General features: G+C 40.9%; 1 protein-coding gene across 6 annotated transcripts in view; it reads left to right on the top strand.

The window, feature by feature from the left end:
* The window catches only part of LOC147124576 (zinc finger FYVE domain-containing protein 16-like), a 108,167-nt gene that overhangs the window by 38,350 nt on the left and 47,007 nt on the right, over positions 1 to 22,810 (top strand). For 4 of the 6 annotated variants that reach the window (XM_085989703.1, XM_085989664.1, XM_085989712.1 and 1 more), the window contains 5 exons: positions 10,238 to 10,404; positions 10,606 to 10,855; positions 11,757 to 11,882; positions 19,629 to 19,784; positions 20,242 to 20,466. In XM_085989703.1, the coding sequence (XP_085845829.1) occupies positions 10,238 to 10,404; positions 10,606 to 10,855; positions 11,757 to 11,882; positions 19,629 to 19,784; positions 20,242 to 20,466 (924 nt within the window). The remainder of the gene's footprint in view (positions 1 to 10,237; positions 10,405 to 10,605; positions 10,856 to 11,756; positions 11,883 to 19,628; positions 19,785 to 20,241; positions 20,467 to 22,810) is intronic. The other 2 variants (XM_085989693.1, XM_085989684.1) reach the window with 2 other exon arrangements.

Below are 22,810 nucleotides of genomic sequence, written 5' to 3'. Positions count from 1 at the left end.
GCATCAATAAACACAGAAGTGGAGTAAATGCACTGTCAAAACCCCCCACAAAATAATATTTTGTTGTTCCTAATATCAGTCTTGTTTTTAGTTCACTTCCAAGTCTCCCACCTTTACCTGTGATTTTATTATTTATATATATATATTTTTTAAGTCTTGGCAACCAGCAAGGTGAGGGATGCTGACTAATGGAACACCTTCCATTTCTGACATCCAGTATTGTCATCTGACCAGGGAGTGCTTGGTGTAGTACAGTCAGCTGCAGAGTAACACTTCCCAACTATGCGTCGCTACTGAAATATCAGAAGAGTGCCTCCATTGCACCAGTGTGACACTTTTTCCACATCAGCCATCCTGTGGTCTGAGTGAAATTGTAAATTAGGGTCAGTTTTGTGCTGTAGGCTGAACATGCATTCGGAACTAGATTAAGGTGATATTTTTAAGTAGGATCCTAACAGCCAATAGACAGGTGACTTTGATCCCATCTGCCTGGGCTGGTTTTGAACCCGGATGCCAGAGATTTTTTTAAAAAAGCCAGTGTCTAACTTTGTGCCAACCAATTTCCTTCATTCATTTTTACCTGTGTTCCTCTCTCCTCCTCCTTTTGCAAAGCACCTAAATATATTTTCTATGTTGGTTCTATATAAATACTTACTGATTTTATGATCCAATTGGTGGTGGCGGTCCTCCACTCGTGTCCAAGTAACTGTTTAGATATTGAGTTGACAGACTGTTCGAGTGCAGCTCAGCCTGATCCGGTTCTGACCCAACAGGCATGCACTTCATCAAGGTTCACTGGATAGCAGTCAGAGCAGGAACTCTGGCTGACATTTAATTTTAATATGCCCTCCACTTTCCCCCTAACCCAAAGGTACTGAAGTGAATCTGAAGCTGCTTCCCAGCTAACTCTGTATCCAGCCTGAGACTTGATGGTTTGTACTACTTCATCTCTTTAACCACATTGGAGGAGCTCTCTAATATCTGATTAAAGTTCCCAATAGACGGAACACAAAGATTACACGGTTAAATTGTTTGTACTCTAGTGCTTTAGCTTCATTTTGAAATACTGGTGTGGTGTGGTATAACTTTTCATTGTTGCCTAAGTGGAGTGGCGCAATCTTGTGCCCAATTATACCAAGCAACAAGAAGAACAACTTGCATTTATATAGTGCCTTTAACGTAGCAAAACGTCCCAAGGTGCTTCACGGGAGCGTTGGCAAACCAAAATTTTACACCAAGTTATTAGGACAGATGGCTAAAAGCTTGGTAAGAGATAGGTTTTAAGGACAGTCTTAAAGGAGGTGACAATTGCAGAGAGCATTTAAGAGCAGTACAACTGGACAGATGAGGTAACAAACCCTGCTTGCACTGCTGTTTGTTTTGGGAAAGCAGAGCTAGTTTTGTTCAATAATGTCTGGTTTCCAGTGTCTGAAATAAGCTGAAAGAATAGTTACATCTCTTACCTCAGAAATTTAAAGCAGTTTTCTTTTTAATTTATTTTTAAAAGTTGGTCTTTCACTGAAAAAGCTGATGCACTGTTCTGATGATTTGCTACTGATTGCAAAATACACACACATACTGCATGTTTGGTGCAAAAATCACACTGCAAAGTTATACTTTAGTTGAGGTTATTTCTTCCAGATGGCCTTGCTGCATGTTTCCTGTCTCTGGTGCAAAACATCAAGTTGCATCAACATCAAACATGCAATATAACTGGTGCATAAAGTTTCCTCAGCAATCACCTGGGTCTTTTAAGAAGTGATAAAAGGTGTGTTGTGCCACAACTGAATTTAATATTGCAGTCTTATAATAAAATGAAAATTCAATTTTTATTTTAATAAGGAACTATAAGATGTTCCCTCACACTTCAATCAACTCTTTCTGACCGAGCTTGCATTGTGTACAATAAAGTTGAGTACAGTGGGGTGCGAAGAAGTCAGAAGGTTGGTCCTCGTTAAATTAAGTGTGGCAGGGTCTGCCTTAAGTTTTAGGATCCTTTGTTCATTTTTTTTCTCTAGATGCATTTCTTGGCCTAGATTTTGCGGTGGGTATGACAGCGTACTGAGTACGGCTTCATTACCGCCTTTGAAATCCACCGCAAGTTCGGGCCTTCCGCATGCTCTAAATCCTAAACTTGCGATCTGTCAACGTACGCGTTGACAGGCTATCCGCTGAGCCACTGAAAACCTAGTAGCTGGTGCAGAGTTGGACTATTTGCCCACCAACTGTCCAGCAATTGCGTACGGAAATTTTACAGCTGGTAGAAACAGGCGCAGGGCCCGTTTCCACAGCGCAAGGAGATACCCAAAATGAAAAAAATGCTTTTTAATTAAATGACTTCCAGGAACATTAAAAGCTTTAATGAGAAGCAATCCTAGTGTATGTTAAAGCTGCAGGTGTTTTTAAAATAACTTTGCACTGTGCAGAAAGTTATGAAATGTAGAGTACAGTATTTGTTTAGAGGTGGGAATTATGAGTAATGAATTGGATTCCCACGATAAAAGCTAAATCTGTATGTATTTTAAAGGCTGTAGTAATATTGTAATTTAAATGAATGAAAAACAATTTGTTTTCTGATTGGAGGACCAGGCCCATGTGATCCCAAGCATGCTTCCGCACAGGCTGCGTCCCTGGGATCCGTGGGCTATTATGCTGCCCTCCTAATCACGGCATCAGAGTGCAAGTTTATGCAGGAGGGCTGCCATCAGGTAGGTGTGTATTCTTGTTGCAGGTCGGCGGCCTACTCCGGTGGTATGCCGCCAACTGCAATTTTTGGCCCATTGACAATCCCTAGTTACCTTGAGAAGACGATGGAGGGCCCCTCGCATAGTGTGGCACTGTAGTCACATGTAGGCCAGACCAGGTAGGGGTGGCAGGTTTCCTTCCCTGAAGAACATTAATGAACCAATTGGGTTTTTACAAATTTCCATTTTTATTGAGTTCAATTTCTACCATACCCATGTGTGATCATTTCTTTTTTGTAATTTGGCTGCCTGTATCTGTTGTTATTTTTGTGATCATTTCTCTGTAAAGATACTGTTTACAAAAATGGCAGCAGTATATGCCTCTGATATTTTATCTTTTGCAAAGTATTGTAAAACTGTACTTGAAATATGAAAATCAGACGCAGAAAATTTGCAGAATTTTAAATATTGTATAACTTCAAAAATGGTAATGTGAAATTTTAAAGTGTGATCTTTCTAATATTGTAGCTGCAACATATCTTTTTAGTTTTATATTGACGTGCAGTGGTTAGATAACTACACATTGATCCTATGCATAGTGGCCTGCAGGACAACAACAGTGGGGCCCACTGAAGTTGGTGTTTTGTTTAGGACATGAACGCATTCAGAATCTTATTCCATAAAAGGTCTAATGTGGGATTAAACAAAAAAAGCTATTCTTACAATTAAATTGAGAGGGGTCATCAGGTACAGCATCTGCACTTTAGTTAAGTGGTACACTTGCATAAATAGTAGGATAAAGGAATCAGATGGTCATGGTTTCAGTACTGCATTTGTAAAGTTAATGCACCACACATTTTAATGCAAGTATACCTATAGAAACCATTGGATTACACAAGAACAGCCAAATTCAAATGAATCTGTTACAATGCTCAGTTGCAGTACTAAAAATTACGACGTCCCCTTCAAACAGACAGTTTCTAAAAGTATTTAAAAGCTCCTTTATAAATGAGCGTGTGTTGTAACTTAATTTCTTGCAAATAAAAGAAACCCTAGTTTGCTAAATAAGGCAGAGTAGCAATAAGAACATGGGGTTACAAGTTATTTATTTGAAAGTGTGTACAGGAATACTTGCAGGAAACCACAATCCTTATAAAACTTTGCTTCAATTAATGATTTCCAGCAGTAGAATTCAAATTTAATCTAAAACATTTCCCTCTGAACAGTATATTTTAAAACTTTTGTTTTTATTTTTGAAATTAAACTGTTAAACTGTTTATCCTTCTGAGTACAGGAATGGTATTTTGGAACAGACTCATGTTCAATAAGGAATAGCATATTATCTTGTGGATAAATAACAGGCTTCAACAAAGTCTGATTAAAATTCCTGAATTTCATCTGTTTGTGATTTTTCTTAACTTCACTTTTAAGACCCGTATTCAAGTGTTTTTGCTTTTGGCTCCTCCATCTATTAAAATGGTTCCCCCTTCCAAAAAAAACCCAATCTTTTATTTGGCTCTATTGGTATTTTTATTTAATGATTTTTCAGTGGTAAATGAGGCTGCAGTTGCACAAAATATTACCCTTGAGCACACGATCTATGTTGACCATGCATTGCTGAGGAACTGCTGCATTGTCTGGCACCAAACTCCTGTTGAAGTGGACTTTAAAGATCCTGTGGCACTATTCGAGGTGGAGCAGGCCGTTGATCTGGTGTCATGACCAGCATTCTTTCTTTGACCAATACCACAAAGAAAATTTCATTGCTATCTGTGTGATCTTGCTATGCATAAATTGGGTGCTACACTTGTCTACATAGCAACAGTGATTTGTACTCCTAGCAAAGCTTTTTATTTGAAGCACACATTGGAATGTCCTGGGACACATGAGGTCTTGTATAAGTGAAAGGGAGTGGTTGAAGCGAATAGAGTCATAATGGCACAGAAGAAGGCCATTCGGCCAATCGAGTCCATGCGGGCTCTCTGCAGAGCAAGCGAGTCAGTCCCATTCTCCTGCTCTATCCCTGTAGCCCTGCAAGTTTATTTCCCTCAAGTGCATATCCAGTCTCCCCTTGAAAACATTGTGTGTCCGCTTCCACCACTTCCGTCGCCAGCGAGTTCCAGGTCATCACCACTAGCTGCGTAAAAAAGTTTTCCCTCACATTTCCCCCCCTGTATCTCTTGCCCAAAACCTGAAATTTGTGTCCCCTCGTCCTTGTACCATCAACCAGTGGGAACAGCCGTTCCCCGTCATAATCTTGTACACCTCTATCAAATCACCCCTCAACCTCCTTTGCTTTAATGAAAACAAATCCAGCTTCTCCAACCTGTCCTTGTAGCTAAGATCCCCCATCCCTGGAACCATTCTGGTAAATCTTTGCACCCTCTCATGGGCCTTCACATCCTTCCTAAAGTGTGGTGACTAGAACTGGACGCAAAACGCAATACTCCAGTTGTGGCCTAACCAGCGCTTTATAAAGGTTCAGCATAACGTCTCTACTTTTGTACTCTATACCTCTTTATGAAACCCAAGATCCCATATGTTTTGCTAACCACTCTCAACATGTCCTGCCACCTTTAGGGACCTACGCACATTAACTCCCAGGTCCCTCTGTCCCTGCACACTCTTTAAAACTGTGCCATTAAGTGTATATTGCCTCTCCCTGCTCCTTCTGCCAAAATGCATCACCTCACACTTCTCTATTAAATTCCATCTGCCACTTGTCTGCCCATTCTGCTGGCCTTTCTATGTCCTGTTGCAGTCGATTGGTAACACCCTCACTGTTTGCCACACCCCCAAGTTTGGTGTCATCGGCAAATTTAGAAATTTGACTTTGTATTCCAATATCCAGGTCATTTATCAAAAAAAGCAGTGGCCCTAGAACTGACCCTTGGGGAACACCATTGTCTACCATCCTCCAGTCTGAAAAACAGCCATTTACCACAACTTGCTGTTTTCTGTCCTTAAGGCAATTCCTTATCCAAGCTGCTACTGACCCACCTATTCCTGGAGCCTCAATTTTGTTAACCAGCCTTCTATGTGGTACTTTGTCAAACGTCTTCCGAAAATCCATGTAGACGACATCCACTGCATTCCCTTCATCAATCCTCTCTGTTACTTCATCAAAAAATTCAATTAGATCAGTCAAACATGATCTGCCTTTTACAAATCCGTGTTGGCTCTCCTTAATTAGCTTAAACCTCTCCAAGTGCCTGTTAATTTTTTTCCTTGATTTATTGTTTCTGAAACTTTACCCACCACTGATGTTAAACTGACTGGCCTGTAGTTACTAGGATTGTCCTTGCGCCCTTTCTTGATCAATGGTGTCACATTTGCCACTTTCTAATCCTCGGGCACCTCCCCCCCCCCCCCCCCCCCTCTGCATATATGGAAGATTGGAAAATTATGGCAAGCGCTTCCGCTATCTCCTCCCCCAATTCCGTTAGCAACCTGGGATGCAAGCCATCTGGACCAGGCAATTTACCCACTCTTAAGCATACCCAGCCTTTCTAGTACATCCTGTCTATCAGTTTTCACCCCTTCCATTGCTTCTACCTTTTCCACTTCTACTGATATTTTGTCAGCATCCACCTCCTTAGTAAACACAGATACAAAGTACTCATTGAGTATTCTAGCCTTGCCCTGTGCCTCTAAACATATAACACCTTCTTTGTCTCTAATAGGCCCCACTCCACCTCTTACTACCCGCTTACTGTTTACATGCCAGTAAAAGATTTTTGGATTCCCTTTTATGTTAACTGCCATTCTACACTCGTATTCTCTCTCTTCCAATCTTATTTTCATCTTCACTTCCCCTCTCAACTTATTGTATTTGGTCTGGTTCTCCCTTGAAGAATTCACCTGACATGCATCATACACCCTCTCTTTTTGTTTCATCATCTTCTTACACCTGCTAGAAGCATACAGGTGTGGATGTCAGTTGAGAATAGATTGGGCTCTGCTGTGCACATTCCCCTTTTCTCCTTCCCTCCTTTCCCCTTCCCACCTATGGCATCTGACACTTGTTTTCAAGCGAATGGTGGCCACTTGAGCAAGGCACTAAAGGGCAGTCAGTGCACAACGAACCCTGCACGCATCAAGGAGTTTCAGAAGGAGAGCAAGAAGGCATAGCACACCATAGTTGCAGAGACTATCACTGACATTTTGACAATCATAGAATCTTACAGCACAGAAGGAGGCCATTTGGTCCATCGTGCATGTACTGGCTCTTTGAAAGAGCTTATACAGTTTGTCCCACTGTCCTGCTCTTTCCCCATAGCCCTGTAAATATTTCTTTTTCAAGTATATATCCAATTCCATTTCAAAAGTTAGTATTGAATCTGCTTCCAACACCCTTTCAGGCAGTGCATTCCAGATCGTCACTCGCTGCGTAAAAGGAAATTCTCCTCATCGCCCCTCTGGCTCTTTTGCCAATTATCTTAAAGTCTCAATACTGTAGGCGAAATTCAAAAGACGTTTCTGGGCTGGAACATTGCAGAATCAAACCTAGCTCCTGGACTTGAGCACTCTTTAGTTTGATACTGTACTGCACTGCTGCCTTATTGGATGTTCAAACCATTCAGACGAGATGTAAGCCAAAGCCCCTCTGCTTGTCCTCATGGTTCAGGTGGATGTTAAAGATTCCATGGCACAATTTGAAGAGGATCAAAAGTTTTGACCAATATTCTTCCTTCAACCAGTCACAAGTCATTCATCCTCTCTGGATTGTGTGCAAATGACTGCTTGCATAATCATTACACTCGAAAGTAATTGTTGAGGGATGTAGGTTTGTGTTTCAAAAAACACTTAATTTTTTCCTCAATTGCTGATGTTGCCGAATCCTGCTGCAATATAGCTACATGAATACTTTCTATTGTCTTCCCAGGTAAGCATTTTATGTATGTGAGACAGTGAATGTTCAACATAGGAACTGGAGTAGGCCATTCAGCTTCTCGAGCCTGTTTCCCCCATTCAATTAGATCATGGCTGATCTGTACCTCAATTCCGTTTGCCCATATGCAATGAAAATCTGTTGATTTCAGGCTTGAAAATTTCAATTGACCCAGCATATGAGGGAGCGAGTTCCAGATTTCCACTACCTTTTGTGTGAATAAGTGCATCCTGGATTCACTTCTCAATAGTAATTTTATTATGTTCTCTTGTTCTAGATTACCCCACCAGAGAAAATAGTCTTTCTCTATCTGCCATATCTATCTCTTTATTTGATGAGATCACCCAAAACTTCTAAACTCTCGAATACAGACCAATTTTCTGCAACCTGCCCTCAATTTAACCCTTTAAGCCCTGGTATCATTCTAGTGAATCTGTGCTGTTTCTCTTCCAAAGCCAATTTTATCTTTCCTGAGATTTAATGCCCAGAACTGAAAGCTGTGCCCCAGATGGGGTATGACCGAGGCTTTGTACAACTGAAGCATCACTTCCATACTTTTGTATTCCAACCCCCTTGAGAGAAAGGCCAATGGTGGACAGCACCATAGCTGAGTCTCTTTGTGTCTTCCTGTGACATTTGCATGTGCATTTTCCCACAGGGGCCACTGAATAGGGATCGGGAGTAGGAAAGCAAAATACTGCAGATGCTGGAAATCCGAAATAACAGCAGAAAATGCTGGAAAAACTCAGCAGGCCAGGCAACATCCGTGGAGAAAACAGGATGTTGCCTGGCCTGCTGAGTTTTTCCAGCATTTTCTGTTATATCAGGAGTAGGAACCCTGGCTGACTTTTTTCCCCTCTCCTTACCCAAAGGCACTGAAACCAATCGTAGAACCCCAACTGCTGTCCTAGCTGAGATCAGCTAACACAGTACAGACTGGGAATCAGAACTTCTGGTCTGTGGTGCTTAGTACTATGTAGTGCAATGCCTTCACCATTAGGCCATTTAGGAAGTCTTTAAATTATCTTGTACACAAAAATTGAGTTTGTCTCTGTTTTTGCTAGCAGTATATGATATGGAAATGGATGGTTTGATATTTTATTTGATTAGCAAAAGTGCATTTGCATTTTATGAAGTGTGTATATATAGGTGTATCTGCACATTATGAAGCCATTGCCACTGCAATGTACATTCACTTGTGTATATTCTGAGGCCATTATACTTTTATGCGTGCATTCACATTTTATGAGTGTACATTTTCATATATTCTGAAACAACTGTATACAGGAAACTTTCTGGTATCCGGCACCGAGCTGGTGCCATTAGATCAAAACTGCCGTAGAAACCAGCGCTAATGTTAAAACATACGGAGCTCAGAGCTCCGTGTGAAGCAACAAACCCTTAGCAACAGCTTCAAAACAGTCGGCGCAGCTTGCAAGCGTCTAGCTGAAGCTGTTGTTTAGCTACAGACGCTTGCAGAGCCAGGACTGGAGGAAAGAAGCAACGAAAAGAAAAAAATTTATCTGAACCGACTCCTGAATTTTGCCGGTAGATAGAGCTTTCCGGACATTTAACCTCCGGATAAATGAAAGTTTCCTGTATTTCTATTGCACAATGTTTCTGGGAGGTATGCATTGCTACATTGCTGTTTTGTAGTTTTAAAATAGTATATGGTCATAATTCAAGTGTATTTGCTGAGAAAAAACCTTTACATAGAATATACAGCACAGAAACAGGCCATTCGGCCCAACCAGTCCATACCAGCGTTTATACTCCGCTCAAGCCTCCTCCCATCCTTCCTCGTCTAACTATCAGCATAATCCTCTATTCCATTCTCCCTAATATGCTTATCTAGCTTCCCCTTAAATGCATCTATACTATTTGCCTCAACTTCTCCCTGTGGTAACGAGTTCCACATTCTCGCCACTCTCTGGGTAATGAAGTTTCTTCTGAATTCCCTATGATTTCTTGGTGACCACCTTATATTGATGGCCTCTAGTTTTGCTCTTGCCCACAAGTGTAAACACTTTTTTTCTCTCTCTCTGTCTACTCTATCAAAACCTTTCATCATTTTCAAGGCCTCTATTAGGTCATCCCTCAGCCTTCTCTATTCAAGAGAAAAGAGACCCAGCCTGTGCATCATTTCCTGATGGGTATAACCTCGCAGTTCTGGTATCATCCATGTAAATCTTCTTTGCACCCTCTCCAGTGCCTCTGTCCTTTTTATAATATGGCGACCAGAATTGTACACAGTACTCCAACTGTGGTCTAACCATGGTTCAAACCCTAAAACTGCAGTAACTAAACTGGCAGCGTACAAAAAAATTGTTAGTGAAATATGTATATGTGTATATAAATTGTTTTTGTATATTTGCACTGCTCAACCTATTGACTGCTGTTGGATTAATTTGTATCACCATGTCTATCAACATCTTTCCTGAATTTGAGTTGAAGATCAAGCATTTTAATGAAATGTTATGCTATATTTTGAAATCTCTCTTCCTTATTGCTAAGATATTTGATATGCAAATTTTAATACAAGAAATGTCCTAAGTTTAAATTGTGATTTAAAAAAAAAAATAGCATTGTTGCAGTAGTCTTGATATGTTTGTGTCTCTGTGATCATATGTATGAATTTCATAGGATGTTTCTTCCTCCACAGGCACCTGTCCCAGAGAACACCGAAGGGTCTGGTTTGCAGATGGTATTCTGCCAAATGGAGAAGTGGCAGACACAACAACAATGATAGGAAGTTCAACAGTTGGTATAGACAAGAGAGTACCAGAAGATGTGTGCCACATGAGTCCTGTCACACAAGAACCAAAAATGGTGTATAGTTAATGCCAAATTAATTCCTTTTAAAACAGCAAAACCAATTGTTAGTGGTAGAAACTTCTTAACCTGAAACCTGGCTAGTTGTATATTTTATTCCGATAAACAAACAAGCATTTATATAACACTTGGAGATTTTTATAAAGTAAAGCAATTCAAGATTTTTTTTTAAGCTCGTTTTTTTCTCTCAATTTGCAGCCTTCATCTCATAGCGCAGGGGATAAAGTACATTCTGATGTTATAAGTCAAGTTGATGCATTGAGGACTGATTCAGCTATAACAAGAACAGTTTTGGCAAGCCTTCAAGATGTCAAGCCAGACATTACTTGTCGAACAGACTACAGAGCATTGGCTACTGTAGGAAAGTCTGTCGCAAAAGCCATCAGTCTCATTCCAGATGATGAGCATGGTCTTCCTCCCATTGTTGTAGCAATAGGAGAACAAGAAGGTAATTCTTGATATTTAAAAGTTTTTAATAAGTTCTTTGAACATTTCACTTCATATTATTTAGAATGTAAAAGCGGAAATAAAAGTTGTATTTGAGGCACTGTTACTTTTGTAAAATAAGTACAATTAAAAAAACTTGCCTGTCATGTCTTTCAAAGGTCCAGATGTGCTTTACATATAATGAATTGCTTTGAAGTATCAGCCATTGATATGTAGGTAATTGTGGCAATCATAATATGTACAGCAAGGTCAAACGAGCAGCTAACTTATTAACTGGTCTTTGATCAAGTCTTAATTTACGGAGTGTGATTTGAATAACTCTAGTCTTAAATTTGTTGCAAATTTCAACTTTAAAAGAATCTACATTTTTTGAAAAATGTATCTAAATAAAGCATAAAGTAACAGCCAATTTGCTCATGAGCTGGGCTTTACCCTTTGATATTTCCAGGAAAGTTTTTGATATTCAGGTAGTACAATCTGCCAGAAGCTAGTTGTCACTTTTTATAAATTGTAGTGGTCATTTGATTTTTTAATAAAACAACATTGGATATATGAGATGTTGAGCTAAACTGGTGGATTCTGCTTGTACCTGGTAAAGCTATCACTTGTATATCCGCTTGGCTCAGTTGGGTCAGAAGGTTGCGAGGTCAATCCCCACACCTGGAACTTGGAGCACAATCTGGACTGACATGCCTGTATAGTATTGAATATTGCTTCAATGTTGGTCTTATCCTTTTGTTGAGACGTTAAAGCAAACTCCTTCCTTTTCTGATCATGTGGTTGTTAAAGCTGTAAGTGGGAAGATGATAAGGTTGGTATTCTAGAAGGATGTGATAAAATGGACAAAGTGTCTTCATTCACATTTATCTTTTTGTTTTATTTCCTTTCTACTTACTGTGGAGGCCCAGTAGTGGTGGAGGAGCATCCATCTCAGAACCAGGCTATGTTGCTGCTGGAGGATGGAGGGCTAAATCCCTTGACTTTTGTACTAAATGCCAATCTTCTAGTAAATGTGAAACTTGTGAACTGTGAGTACAGCCTCCCTTTCATAAAGTTGTACGTTGAATAGAGTCATCTGGATCTGAGCCTATTACTTCCATATTTTTTTTCTCTCTGAGGCCTTCTCTTCTGCCTTCTAGCCATGCAGTCTGTAATTTCTCCACTCTCTGGTACTTTGCTGCCCTCATTCCTTACACCAACCCATCACTGCTCCTTGTTAGACTATTCGAATTTGAAGGTTATAACCCTTTTAAAATTTAGTCCATAATTTAGGCTTGGGACCTGATGACGCAACACTTCAGCACCAAAAGACTCTCTTTTTAAAGCTTTTTTTTGATATAAACAGATCATGCACTACCTATCTGGGAGACACCAGTAGTTTCGCTAGTCTGGGCCAAATATATCTTTCATACTCTTTGAGGAGGGTGTAGTCAGAGTTTCTCAAAGTTCCCCTTTTTTAAACCCCACAGGTCCCAGGTATACATGACCACTGGCATGTCTGCTTTTACATGATTATATTAAGAGTTAAAGACAATTCCATACAAGTAGAATCTAATAAGCAAACGTATACCTTATCAATAACTTAATAAGCTGAATTCCTAGCTAACAAGCAAATGTTTCTGCGTATAGTTCATTTAATGAGATAACTAACAAACATATATCTTTCTACAGTTGAGCTAACGAGATTAGTTTAATTCTTTATTCCTAATATCATCACACACAACTTTCCTCCTGTAGTTAATTATTCAACAATGTGAATCTGCTGACCAGAAGTCTGTTTTTAATTCTGTATTTTCATACATTTGTTCTAATCTAATCTAGGCAATTAGTTCACACAGACAACATCAATTAAGAATCTTGCATCTACACCACTAAGCCACATCCTTAATTAGGTGATTAGCTCGTTCAAGCAGTCCAATTAAAATGGCCAGTGCTGTGGGGGTCAGTTTCCATTCAAAAGTTCAATACCTAATTCAAAGTTCAGTGAATTCCATCTTGGGCAGATGTGTATAATAGTACAACATCAGACTTGTCCAGTTACTAAACTCACAACTGTTTACATCAACTGCCTTCCTGCTCCCTTGCTATCAGCCCAGGCTTGAATTCCTTTTGAATAAGGTCTCCTCTACCTTCTGTGCTTCTCTTGGCATTCTCTGAAGGGTGTATCGAGAGGCACCTGTGGCTGCCTCCTTATGAACAGCAACCCCAACTTCCCCATCCTCTTGTTGCCCAGTGTGCTTGCTGGGGTTAATTTTGCCTACCTCTTTCACGTTCTGCTCACCCCATCTGCTACTGCCGCCTTGAACTCTGGCAGTGGATCAACAAACCTTGCCATTCTCTGCATTTCCCTTTAGAATGTCTGTTCACTTAGTGACAAGGTCCTCGTCATCCACGACTTTATTCTGGGTGATAACATTGACAACCGAAGCTTTGACTGAAACTTGGCTCATTTGTGGCAACGCCCAGTCCCTTGCTGAAGCCTGGCTATACTTTCCAGGCAATACTACCTGTCCTGCCCAAACTGCTGTGGTAGTGGCGTAGCTGTTATCAGCAAATCACCTTGGTCTCTCCCCCTTCTCCTTTGAGCATCTTGCCACATTGTTCCAGTCCTCAGAGCTTCTTTCAAATTTTTGTTGTTTGCTAGCCCTGCCAAGCCTCACTTCGAGTTTTTCCCCAAGATATCCTCCCTCTTTTCCCTCAGCCTCTAAACTGAGCAATTCCTCATCCTCCAGTGATTTCAATCTCAATCTCAGTTCCCTGTAGAAATACATAGAAGTTACAATATGGAAACAGGACATTTGGCCCCAACCAGTCTGGGTTTGTGTTAACCCTCCATGCAAGAAAATCTCTCCCCTGAACTGACTGCCCCCCAGTACACTCTCTCAACCTCTCCCTCCATATAATCTTTCTTAGCCATATTCACGGCCACACCCTCAAACTTGCCATCTCCCATGTAATCTCTACATTCACGATCTCAATCACTGACAAGATCATCTCTGACCACTTCCTTGTATCTCTCACCAACCGAACCCCTTTGTAATGAAATCTGTTTGTCTTGATCCTGTATTTCCTGTATTCGTTTTGCACTCATGTATATTACCCTCCCCCACACTGTGTATAGTTTCACTTCCTCTTTCCTGACTAACCTGGAAGGTTCCAGGTCTTGGCTCTTGGCTCCGCCCCTGACTTCTCTTACATAAAGATCCCAGAATCTGTATGACTCATTCCTGTGAGTGTTGAGATGTTAGCTCTGATCTTAGTGATTAAAAGCCAACTTGTTTAAGTCTATAACTTCTAGTTTTGTGGTTATTGAAGGCACATCACCCTTCCAATCCCACTTCTTCTGCATCCGCCCCGGAATAAAACTATCATCACTTACAACTACAAATTCCCAACTATTAACCTTTGCCCCTCCATTTGCCACAATATTTCTGTAGCCATCGATCTACTCGACCAGTCCCTCACATCCAACTGTGATGCTCTTGACCCCGCAAAACTTTTATTCTCTCTTTCCCTCCCCCGCCCCCCCCCCCCCCCCCCCCCCCCACCCCAATCCCCTGGCTTGGTCCCCATCTTAATTCCTGCATGTCCAAGGGCACAAACATGAGTGTCTGCCACACAGCTGGCCTGGCTGGCTGTTAACCGATTTGGCTGGACCACACCAAGTGTTGTCAAGCCTTGCTCTCCTCTGCCAAACCACACTCACTGCTCCAGGGTCATCCTGGAGAGCCAAGATAAGCCCCAGCTTTTCTGCACTTTCAACTGCCTCCTAAAAACACCCCTCTCCTGTCCACTACACCCTTGCCTAGTGCAGGAGCTGATGGGCTTCTTTGTCACTAAGATTATGATCATCTATTCAACTGCCTCTGCTGCTTCCCCCTTGGGTTCTCCCTGAACCTATATCTCTCTTCTAGTTTCTCTCCCATCTCCCCTCATGCTTTCTCCGAACTCATCGGGTACATGAAAGCTCCCTTGACCCCACTGATACTAATCTGTTGACGACCCAAGTTCCCTTACTGGCCCCCATGCTAACTGACCTTGTTAAAGGTTCTCTCTCCTCTAGTACTGTCCAGTACTTTGAAAACTGCCATCATCACCCACTCCTCAAAAAATCTACACTTGACTCTTGCTGTCTGTGCAAACTATCGCCCCACCTCCCTTTCCCCTTAATTGTTTGGCCTCTCAAATTTGTGTCCATCTTTCCCATAGCTCTGTTTGAATCTCTCCAATCAGGCTTTCCCTCTTGCCCAACCAATAGGGCCCTAACCAAAGTCACATGACTTCCACTGTGACCATGGTGCATTATCCCTCTTCAACCTCTCTGCAGCGTTTTGACATGGTTGGCCACACCATCACGCTCCAATACCTGTCCGCCGTTGTCCAGCTCAGTGGGATTACCCTTGCTTGGTTCCACTGTTTCCTATCTGATTAAGAACATAAGAATTAGGAGGCCCCTCGAGCCTGCTCCACCATTCAATAAGATCATGGCTGATTTTCAACCTCAACCCCACTTTCCCACCCAATCCCCATATCCCTTGAATATACTTAATGATTTAGTATCCACAGCTCTTTGGGGCAGAGAATTCCAAAGACACTCAACCCTCTGAGTGAAGAAATTCCTCCTCATTTCAGTCTTAAATGGCCTACCCCTTATCCTGAGTCTAAGTCACCTAGTTTTAGACTCTCCAGCCAGGGGAAACAACCTCTCAGTATCTACCCTGTCAATCCCCTTCAGAATCTTTTATGTTTCAATGAGATCACCTCTCATTCTTCTAGACTCCAGAGAGTATAGGCCCATTCTACACAATCTCTCATCATAGGACAGCCGTCTCATCCCAGGAATCAATCTAGTGAACCTTCGTTGCACCGCCTCCAAGGCAAGTATATCCTTCCTTAGATAAGGAGACCAAAACTGTGCACAGTACTCCAGATGTGGTCTCACCAAAGCCATGTAGAATTGTAGCAAGACTTCCTTACTCTGGTACTTCTACCCCTTTACAATAAAGGCCAACATGCCATTTATCTTCCTAATAGCATGCACGTGCAGCAAGCAAACGCTGTTTCATGTACGAGGACACTTAAATCTCTCTCGGCACCAACATTTAATAGTTTCTCACCATTTAAAGATATTTTGTTTTTCTATTCTTCCTACCAAAGTGAATAATCTCACATTTTCCTGCATTATACTCAATCTGCCACCTTATTGCCCACTTTTTTAACCTGTCTATATCCCTTTGCAGGCTCTTTGTATCTTCCTCACAGCTTACTTTCCTACCTAGCTTTGTATCGCCAGCAAACCTGGATACATTACACTCTGTCCCTTTATCTAAGTCATTAATCTAGGTTGTGAATAGCTGAGACCCAAGCACTGATCCTTGCAACACCCCCCTAGTTACAGCCTGCCAACTTGAAAATGACTCGACTCGTTTATCCCTACTCTGTTTTCTGTCCGTTAACCATCCTCTATCCATTCTAATATATTACCCCCATCCCCATGAGCCCTTATCTTGCATAACAACCTTTTATGTGGCACTTTTTCGAATGCCTTTTGGAAATCCAAATATACAACATCCACTAGTTCCCCTTTATTTACCCTGCTCGTTACATCCGCAAAAAACTCTAATTTGTCAAACACGATTTCCCTTTCATAAAACCTTGTTGTCTCTGCCTAATCGTATGATTTTCTAAGCACCCTGTTACCACTTCCTTAATAATGGATTCCAGCATTTTCCCGACGACTAATGTCAGGCTAACTGGACTGTAGCTTCCTGTTTTCTCTCTCCCTCCTTTCTTGAATAGCGGGGTTACATTTGCTAACTTCCAGTCGCTGGGACCGTTCTAGAATCTAGGTAATTTTGAAAGATCAACCAATGCATCCACTATCTTAGCAGCCACCTCTTTTAGAGCCCTAGGATGTAGGCCATCAGGTCCAAGGTATTTGTCGGCTTTTAGACCCATTAGTTTCTCAAGTATCTCTTCTCTACTGATAATTATTTTAAGTTTTTCGCTCTCATTAGCCCCTTGGTTCCCCACTATTTTTGATGCTTTTTGTGTCTTCTACTATGAAGACAGATAAAAAAATATTTGTTTAAAGTCTCTGCTATGTCCTTAATCCCCATTATAATTTCTCCTGTCTCAGCCTCTAAGGGTCCATAGCTTACTTTTGCTACTCTCTTCCTTTTTACATACTTGTAGAAGCTCTTACAATCTGTATTTATATTTCGTGCTAGTTTACTCTCGTATTCTATTTTTTCCCTTTTTATCATTTTTTGATCATCCTTTGTTGGTTTCTAAAGCTCTCCCAATCCTCAGGCTTGCTACTATTCTTCGCAACATTATAAGCTGCTTCTAATCTAATATTATCCTTAACTTCTTCAGTTAGCCACGGATGGATCACTTTTCCTGTGAAGTTTTTATTTCTCAATGGAGTATATATTCATTGAGAATTTTGGAATATTTTTTTAAATGTTTGCCACTGCTTATCTACCGTCATAACTTTTAATCTAATTTCCCAATCTACGTTAGTCAACTTGCCCCTCACACCTATGTAATTGGCTTTATTTAAGTTTAAGTCTCTAGTTTCATACTTAGAATTTCAAATTGAGTTTGAGAATGAAATACTTATCATACTATGATTACTCTTCCCCAGAGGCTCCTTTTGTATGAGATTGCTAATTAACCCTGTCTCATTACGCAATGCAAGATCTAAAATCGCGTGTTCCCTGGTTGTTTCCATGATGTATTTCAGGAAACTGTCTCGAATGTGTTCCATGAATTCGTCCTCCAACTACCTTTGCCAATTTGATTTGCCCAGACTATATTAAGATTAAAGTCCCCCATGATTATTGCATTACCTTTGTTACAAGCTCCTATTATTGTTGATTAATACTCTGTCCAACAGTATAGCTACTGTTACGGGGCCTATAAACTATTCCTACTAGTGTTTTCTGTCCCCTTTTTATTTCTTATCTCCACCCACTGTTTCTACTTCCTGATCTTCTGAGCCAAGATCCTTTCTCACTGCCGTTCTTATGACATCCTTTACTATCAGGGCGACACCCCTCCTTTTCCATTCTACTGTCTTTTCGAAATGTCAAGTACCCTGGAATATTTAGTTCCCAACCTTGGTCACCGTGCAACTACATCTCTGTAATATCAAACCCATTTACCACTATTTGTGCCACTAATTCATCCGTCTTGTTACGAATACTTCATGCATTCAGATAAAGCACCTTTTAATTTTAACTTTTTTTTCATTATTTCCCTGCTTCCACCTTATTCGCTGATGCACTATTACCATTGTACTCTGTCCCTTCCTGTCGCACTCTTGCTTATTTTACGCAAATCGCTACACTGCTCCATTGCCTTGACTTTTCTCTTTAGATTTCTAAAATTCCCCTCACCTGACCACTCCTCCCTCCTTTTTAGTTTAAAGTGCTATCTACAGCTCTAGTTATTCAATTTGCCAGGACACTGGTCGCAGCCCGGTTTAAGTGGAGCCCATCCCAACGGAACAGCTCCCTCTTTTCCCAGTACTATACCAGAGCCCCATGAATCGAAACACCTTCCTCCCACATCACCATGCATTTAACTCTGATCTGCTTGTCCCTATGCCAATTTGCGTGTGGCTCGGGTAACAATCCAGAAGTTGTTACCTTTTTGAGATTCTGTGTTTTAATTTGGACCCAGCTCCTCAAACTCTTTCAGCAGAACCTCATTCCTAGTTCATTTCTACCCATGTCATTGGTTCCTACAGGGACCACGACAACTGGATCCTACCCTTCCCACTACAAATTCTTCGCCAGCCGCGAAGAGATATCCTTAACCCTGGCACCGGGTAGGCAACACAACCTTCGGAACTCCCGGTCACGGCTGCAGAGAACAGTATCTACCCCCCTGCCTATACTGCCCCCTGGCACTACAACATTCCTTTTCACTCCCCACTTGAGTGGCCTCCTGTACTATGGTGCCGTGGTCAGTTTGCTCATCCACCCTGCAGACTTTGCCCTCATCCACTCAGGCAGCAAGAGCCTGTTGGTATGAGGCAAGGCAAGCGGTGTCAGCATAGCAGGAAGTGACTAGGGGGATGCCCAAGGATCAGTGCTAGTATTGTATAGTACGTTATGATTTTAGCCAGACTATCTCCAGCAGTCCCTTCTCCTCCCTCCCTACACCATTGCCTCTCGGGTCCCTTAAGGATCGAAACCCTATCTGACATGCAGTCTTTGATGTGCTGTAATTTCCTCCAATTACATATTGGGAAGACCAAAACAATTAAATTTGGCACATTCTTGGGTCACCTAGGGATAAATGCAGTCCTGCCAACATCGTCCACATTCCAACAACAAATTAAAAAGAAAAATATCTAGATACCCCTGACCTGATCAATTTGCTTTTGATTCTTTGCAACCCCTCCCGCCTTGCTGCCATCAACAAACTTTAACAATTTTATTTCTATCTCATTTCAGATCATTGACCCACAACGTCACTAGCAACGACACTGGCACTGATCCTTGACATCCCCCTTGCCACTTCCTGCTACTCTGACACCGCTTGCCTTGCCTCAGTTTTTTCCCCAGTGCTTCTTTCTGACACCTATTTAGCAGTTCTGAGATTTTTTGGCTGACAATGTTTCAATATAAATTATTTTCTAAGGCTTAAATACATTGTTAAATTTACAATAGTTTTCTATTGGTTTATCAGAAATGGAACTCCAATTTGATTCATTAGATTTTGTTTTCACAAATATTTGCGTTTTTTCTTCTGATTTCTAGATGCTGCAAATAAATGCTGGTACTTCGTATCCAATGGATTACATGGTGTGGGCCAGGCAGAAGTTATCATTCTGTTGTTGTGTTTGCCTGATGAAAATGCAGTTCCCAAAGACATCTTTAACTTTTTTATTGCACTTTATCAGGATGCAACTAAAGGTATGACAGCAACACCCCATTATATAAATATTCAAAACACAAATTCCTGCATCATGCTCTACCTTAATCTAAACAAATTGACTCTTGCCTTTATTAACCTGGTCCTACACTGAATTTGTTTTTCTTGCGATCTCTATTTAAAAAAAAAAAAAAAAATTGATTTCCAAGTGATATTTATAGCTAACTTAATGAGCAAAATGTAATGATATTATGGAACTTCTGTGTAATAACAGGAAAATGTGGAGAAGTTAATTTGGCATTTAAAAAGAAATCTGATTTCCGCAAATAAAACTGTTAGGTTTTAGATAAACTGTTGCAATCCCAGTTTCAAAGTTGCAGGTTAGCATCTTTTGATGAAATGATGTGATGTAATTGAGAATATTTTGTCCCTTAATATTGCCCATCTTTCAGCCCTTTAAACCAAATCTTGCTAATTATTCTCTTTTTGGTCAAACAGGAAAAACCATTGGAAATTTAGGAAATTTTTCCTTCACAGAAAATTTTCTAGGCAGTAAAGATCATGGTGGATTCCTGTTTGTCACACCCACTTTCCAGGCACTGGCAGATCTACTGCTTCCAAGTAGTCCATTTTTGTTTGGAATCCTCATTCAGAAACTAGAAGTACCTTGGGCAAAGGTCTTTCCTATTCGACTCATGCTAAGATTGGGAGCAGAATATAATGGTGAGTTTTTGCATGTTTGGAAATAATTTGTAAACAAATTCTGGTGTTTATGTACATGCCTGGGGCCTATTTGATGTGATGGTTAGTGAATGCAGTGCATTGTTCCTTTGGTTGTTTCAATTAGATTGAGTACATATTCAATATGTGTATCCATCTCTTATACTTGTCTATAACTCAGATGAAGCAGAAAGATCTAATATTGAATTTTAATTTATTGGGATGATAATGTCGAAAAGTGAGACACACTTGGAGTAATGAAGGGTATTAAATTGTAGGCCTGGATGGACTTCAGACAAGGTTACTTAAAGAAGTGGCTTGTAAAATCAGCTTGCTGCTATCATTTAGGGAATCATTAAAAATAGGAATAGTGCCCAAAAATTAGAAAGTAGCTCACAGAACATCAATCTTTTAAAAGGGACATGAGACAACCCAGGCCAGTGAGATTAACATCTGTTGTGGGTGAAGTATTAGAAGGCATCGTGAAAAAGGGGATAATTAAATACCTGTGTATAGTGTAGTAAGTGAGTGTCATTCTGGACTTCTGGGAGTGAAATCTTGCCTAACAGCTTTACTGGAGGAAATGATGGACCTTTTGAAAACAAATTCCATGGATGTAATGTATTGAGATTTCAGCAAGGCTTTTAATACTATGCCACACAAGTAATTAGTCAACAAGGTAGGAAGGCACTGGGAGGAAATCTTCAGCGGTCGATTGAAATTGGCTAAACCAGAGAAAGCAAAGCATGGTTGTGAATGGAACTGCATTGACATGACAACTGGTCACTCATGAGCTACCAGGGGTATCAGTGCCAGGATGTTGCGGATTATGTAGATATGATTTGGAGCAGGGGACAGAAACAAAGCTACCTAAATTTGGGATGGGGGATTCAAACAACAAAAACTTGTATTTATATAGTGCCTTTTACATAGTAAAACTTCTCAAGACACTTGGAATAGGTAAACCAAAGAAAAAAGGATCTGGATAGGTTGAAAAGAAGAGATCATGAGACTAGGGAAGGGAAATTCTGTGCAAATAGAACTAAAATGGATCTAAGCTACGGAAAAATACAGGACAACAATTTGGAGGTATTGGTGAATAGCTCGCTGATATCAGCAGTGCAGTGTATGAATGCAAGAAATAAAAACTAACCAGGTATCCAAAGGGATAGAGCATAAATCTTGGGTGATGGACTGTACAAGGAATTAATGTAACTACATCTGGACTACTGTATACAGTTTGGGTTGCCAAAGATATTTTGGCTTTGGGCTTAGTGCACAAATAGTTGCTGAAGTCATCTGAGATATTAGGAAAGGTTGAAGATCCTGGGATTGTTTTTTCTGGAAAGGACTCTGGATTCTGAAGGGAATAGTTACAGATTTAACCCCAGTAATATAGTAGATACAGATTTAACCTCAGTAATATAGTAGATACAGATTTAACCCCAGTAATATAGTAGATACAGGAAACTCTCTCTTAACCGGCACCTAAATATCTGGAAATCTCTCTGAACTGGCAAAATTCAAAAGTAGGTTCAGGTAAGTTTTACTATATATTAGTGGCCGTGTAACCGGAGTTCCTGCACCTGTGGCCGTGCAACAGGGACTCCTGGATCTGTGGCCGTGTAACCGGGACTCCTGCACAAGTGCCGTGTAACCTGGGCTCCTGCACCTGTGGCCGTGTACGGGGCTCTCATACCTTGGTAAGTATACCTCTCTGTAATCTGGACTTTTTGATAAGAGTTTCCTGTACAGATTTAACCCCCCTACTATAGTAGATACAGATTTAACCCCCCTAATATTGTAGATATAGATTTAATCCCAGTCATATAGTAGATACAGATTTAACCCCAGTAATATAGTAGATACAGATTTAACCCCCCTAATATAGTAGATACAGATTTAACCCCAGTAATATAATAGATACAGATTTAACCCCAGCAATATGTTTGTAATTGCCATAAACTCTAGAATGGTACAGGCTGCTTAGCTTTAACTACTTCTATGAAGAATAGGGTAAATGTGTGGAATGGACTGCCCAAGGAGGCCATGTGGATAGATATGTGTGTGGGGACATATTGGGCCAGAATTTGTGGTCTCCGTGACGGTGTACTCTTGGAGTACGCCGTCGTAATCCATTTCAAAGGCCCCGGAAGTTCCGGATTTCCGCTTGCACATGTGTAGAATCCGGAACTTGCGTTCTGTCAAGGTACGCCTTCACAGATCATCCGAACTGACTGAAAAATGGGTATTGCTGGTGCAGAGTTGGGCTGTTTGCCCAACAACTGCCCAGCAATTGCCCGCGCAACTCTTGTGGCTGGTAAAAGCAGGCGTAGGGCCTGCTTTC

This window comes from Somniosus microcephalus, chromosome 1, assembly GCF_052327205.1.
Source record: "Somniosus microcephalus isolate GS21.2 chromosome 1, FLI_Smic_1.0, whole genome shotgun sequence".
NCBI classification, from domain to species: domain Eukaryota; kingdom Metazoa; phylum Chordata; class Chondrichthyes; order Squaliformes; family Somniosidae; genus Somniosus; species Somniosus microcephalus.
The sequence above is the reverse complement of the archived record's forward strand: the minus strand, read 5'-3'. Positions and strand labels throughout refer to the sequence as shown.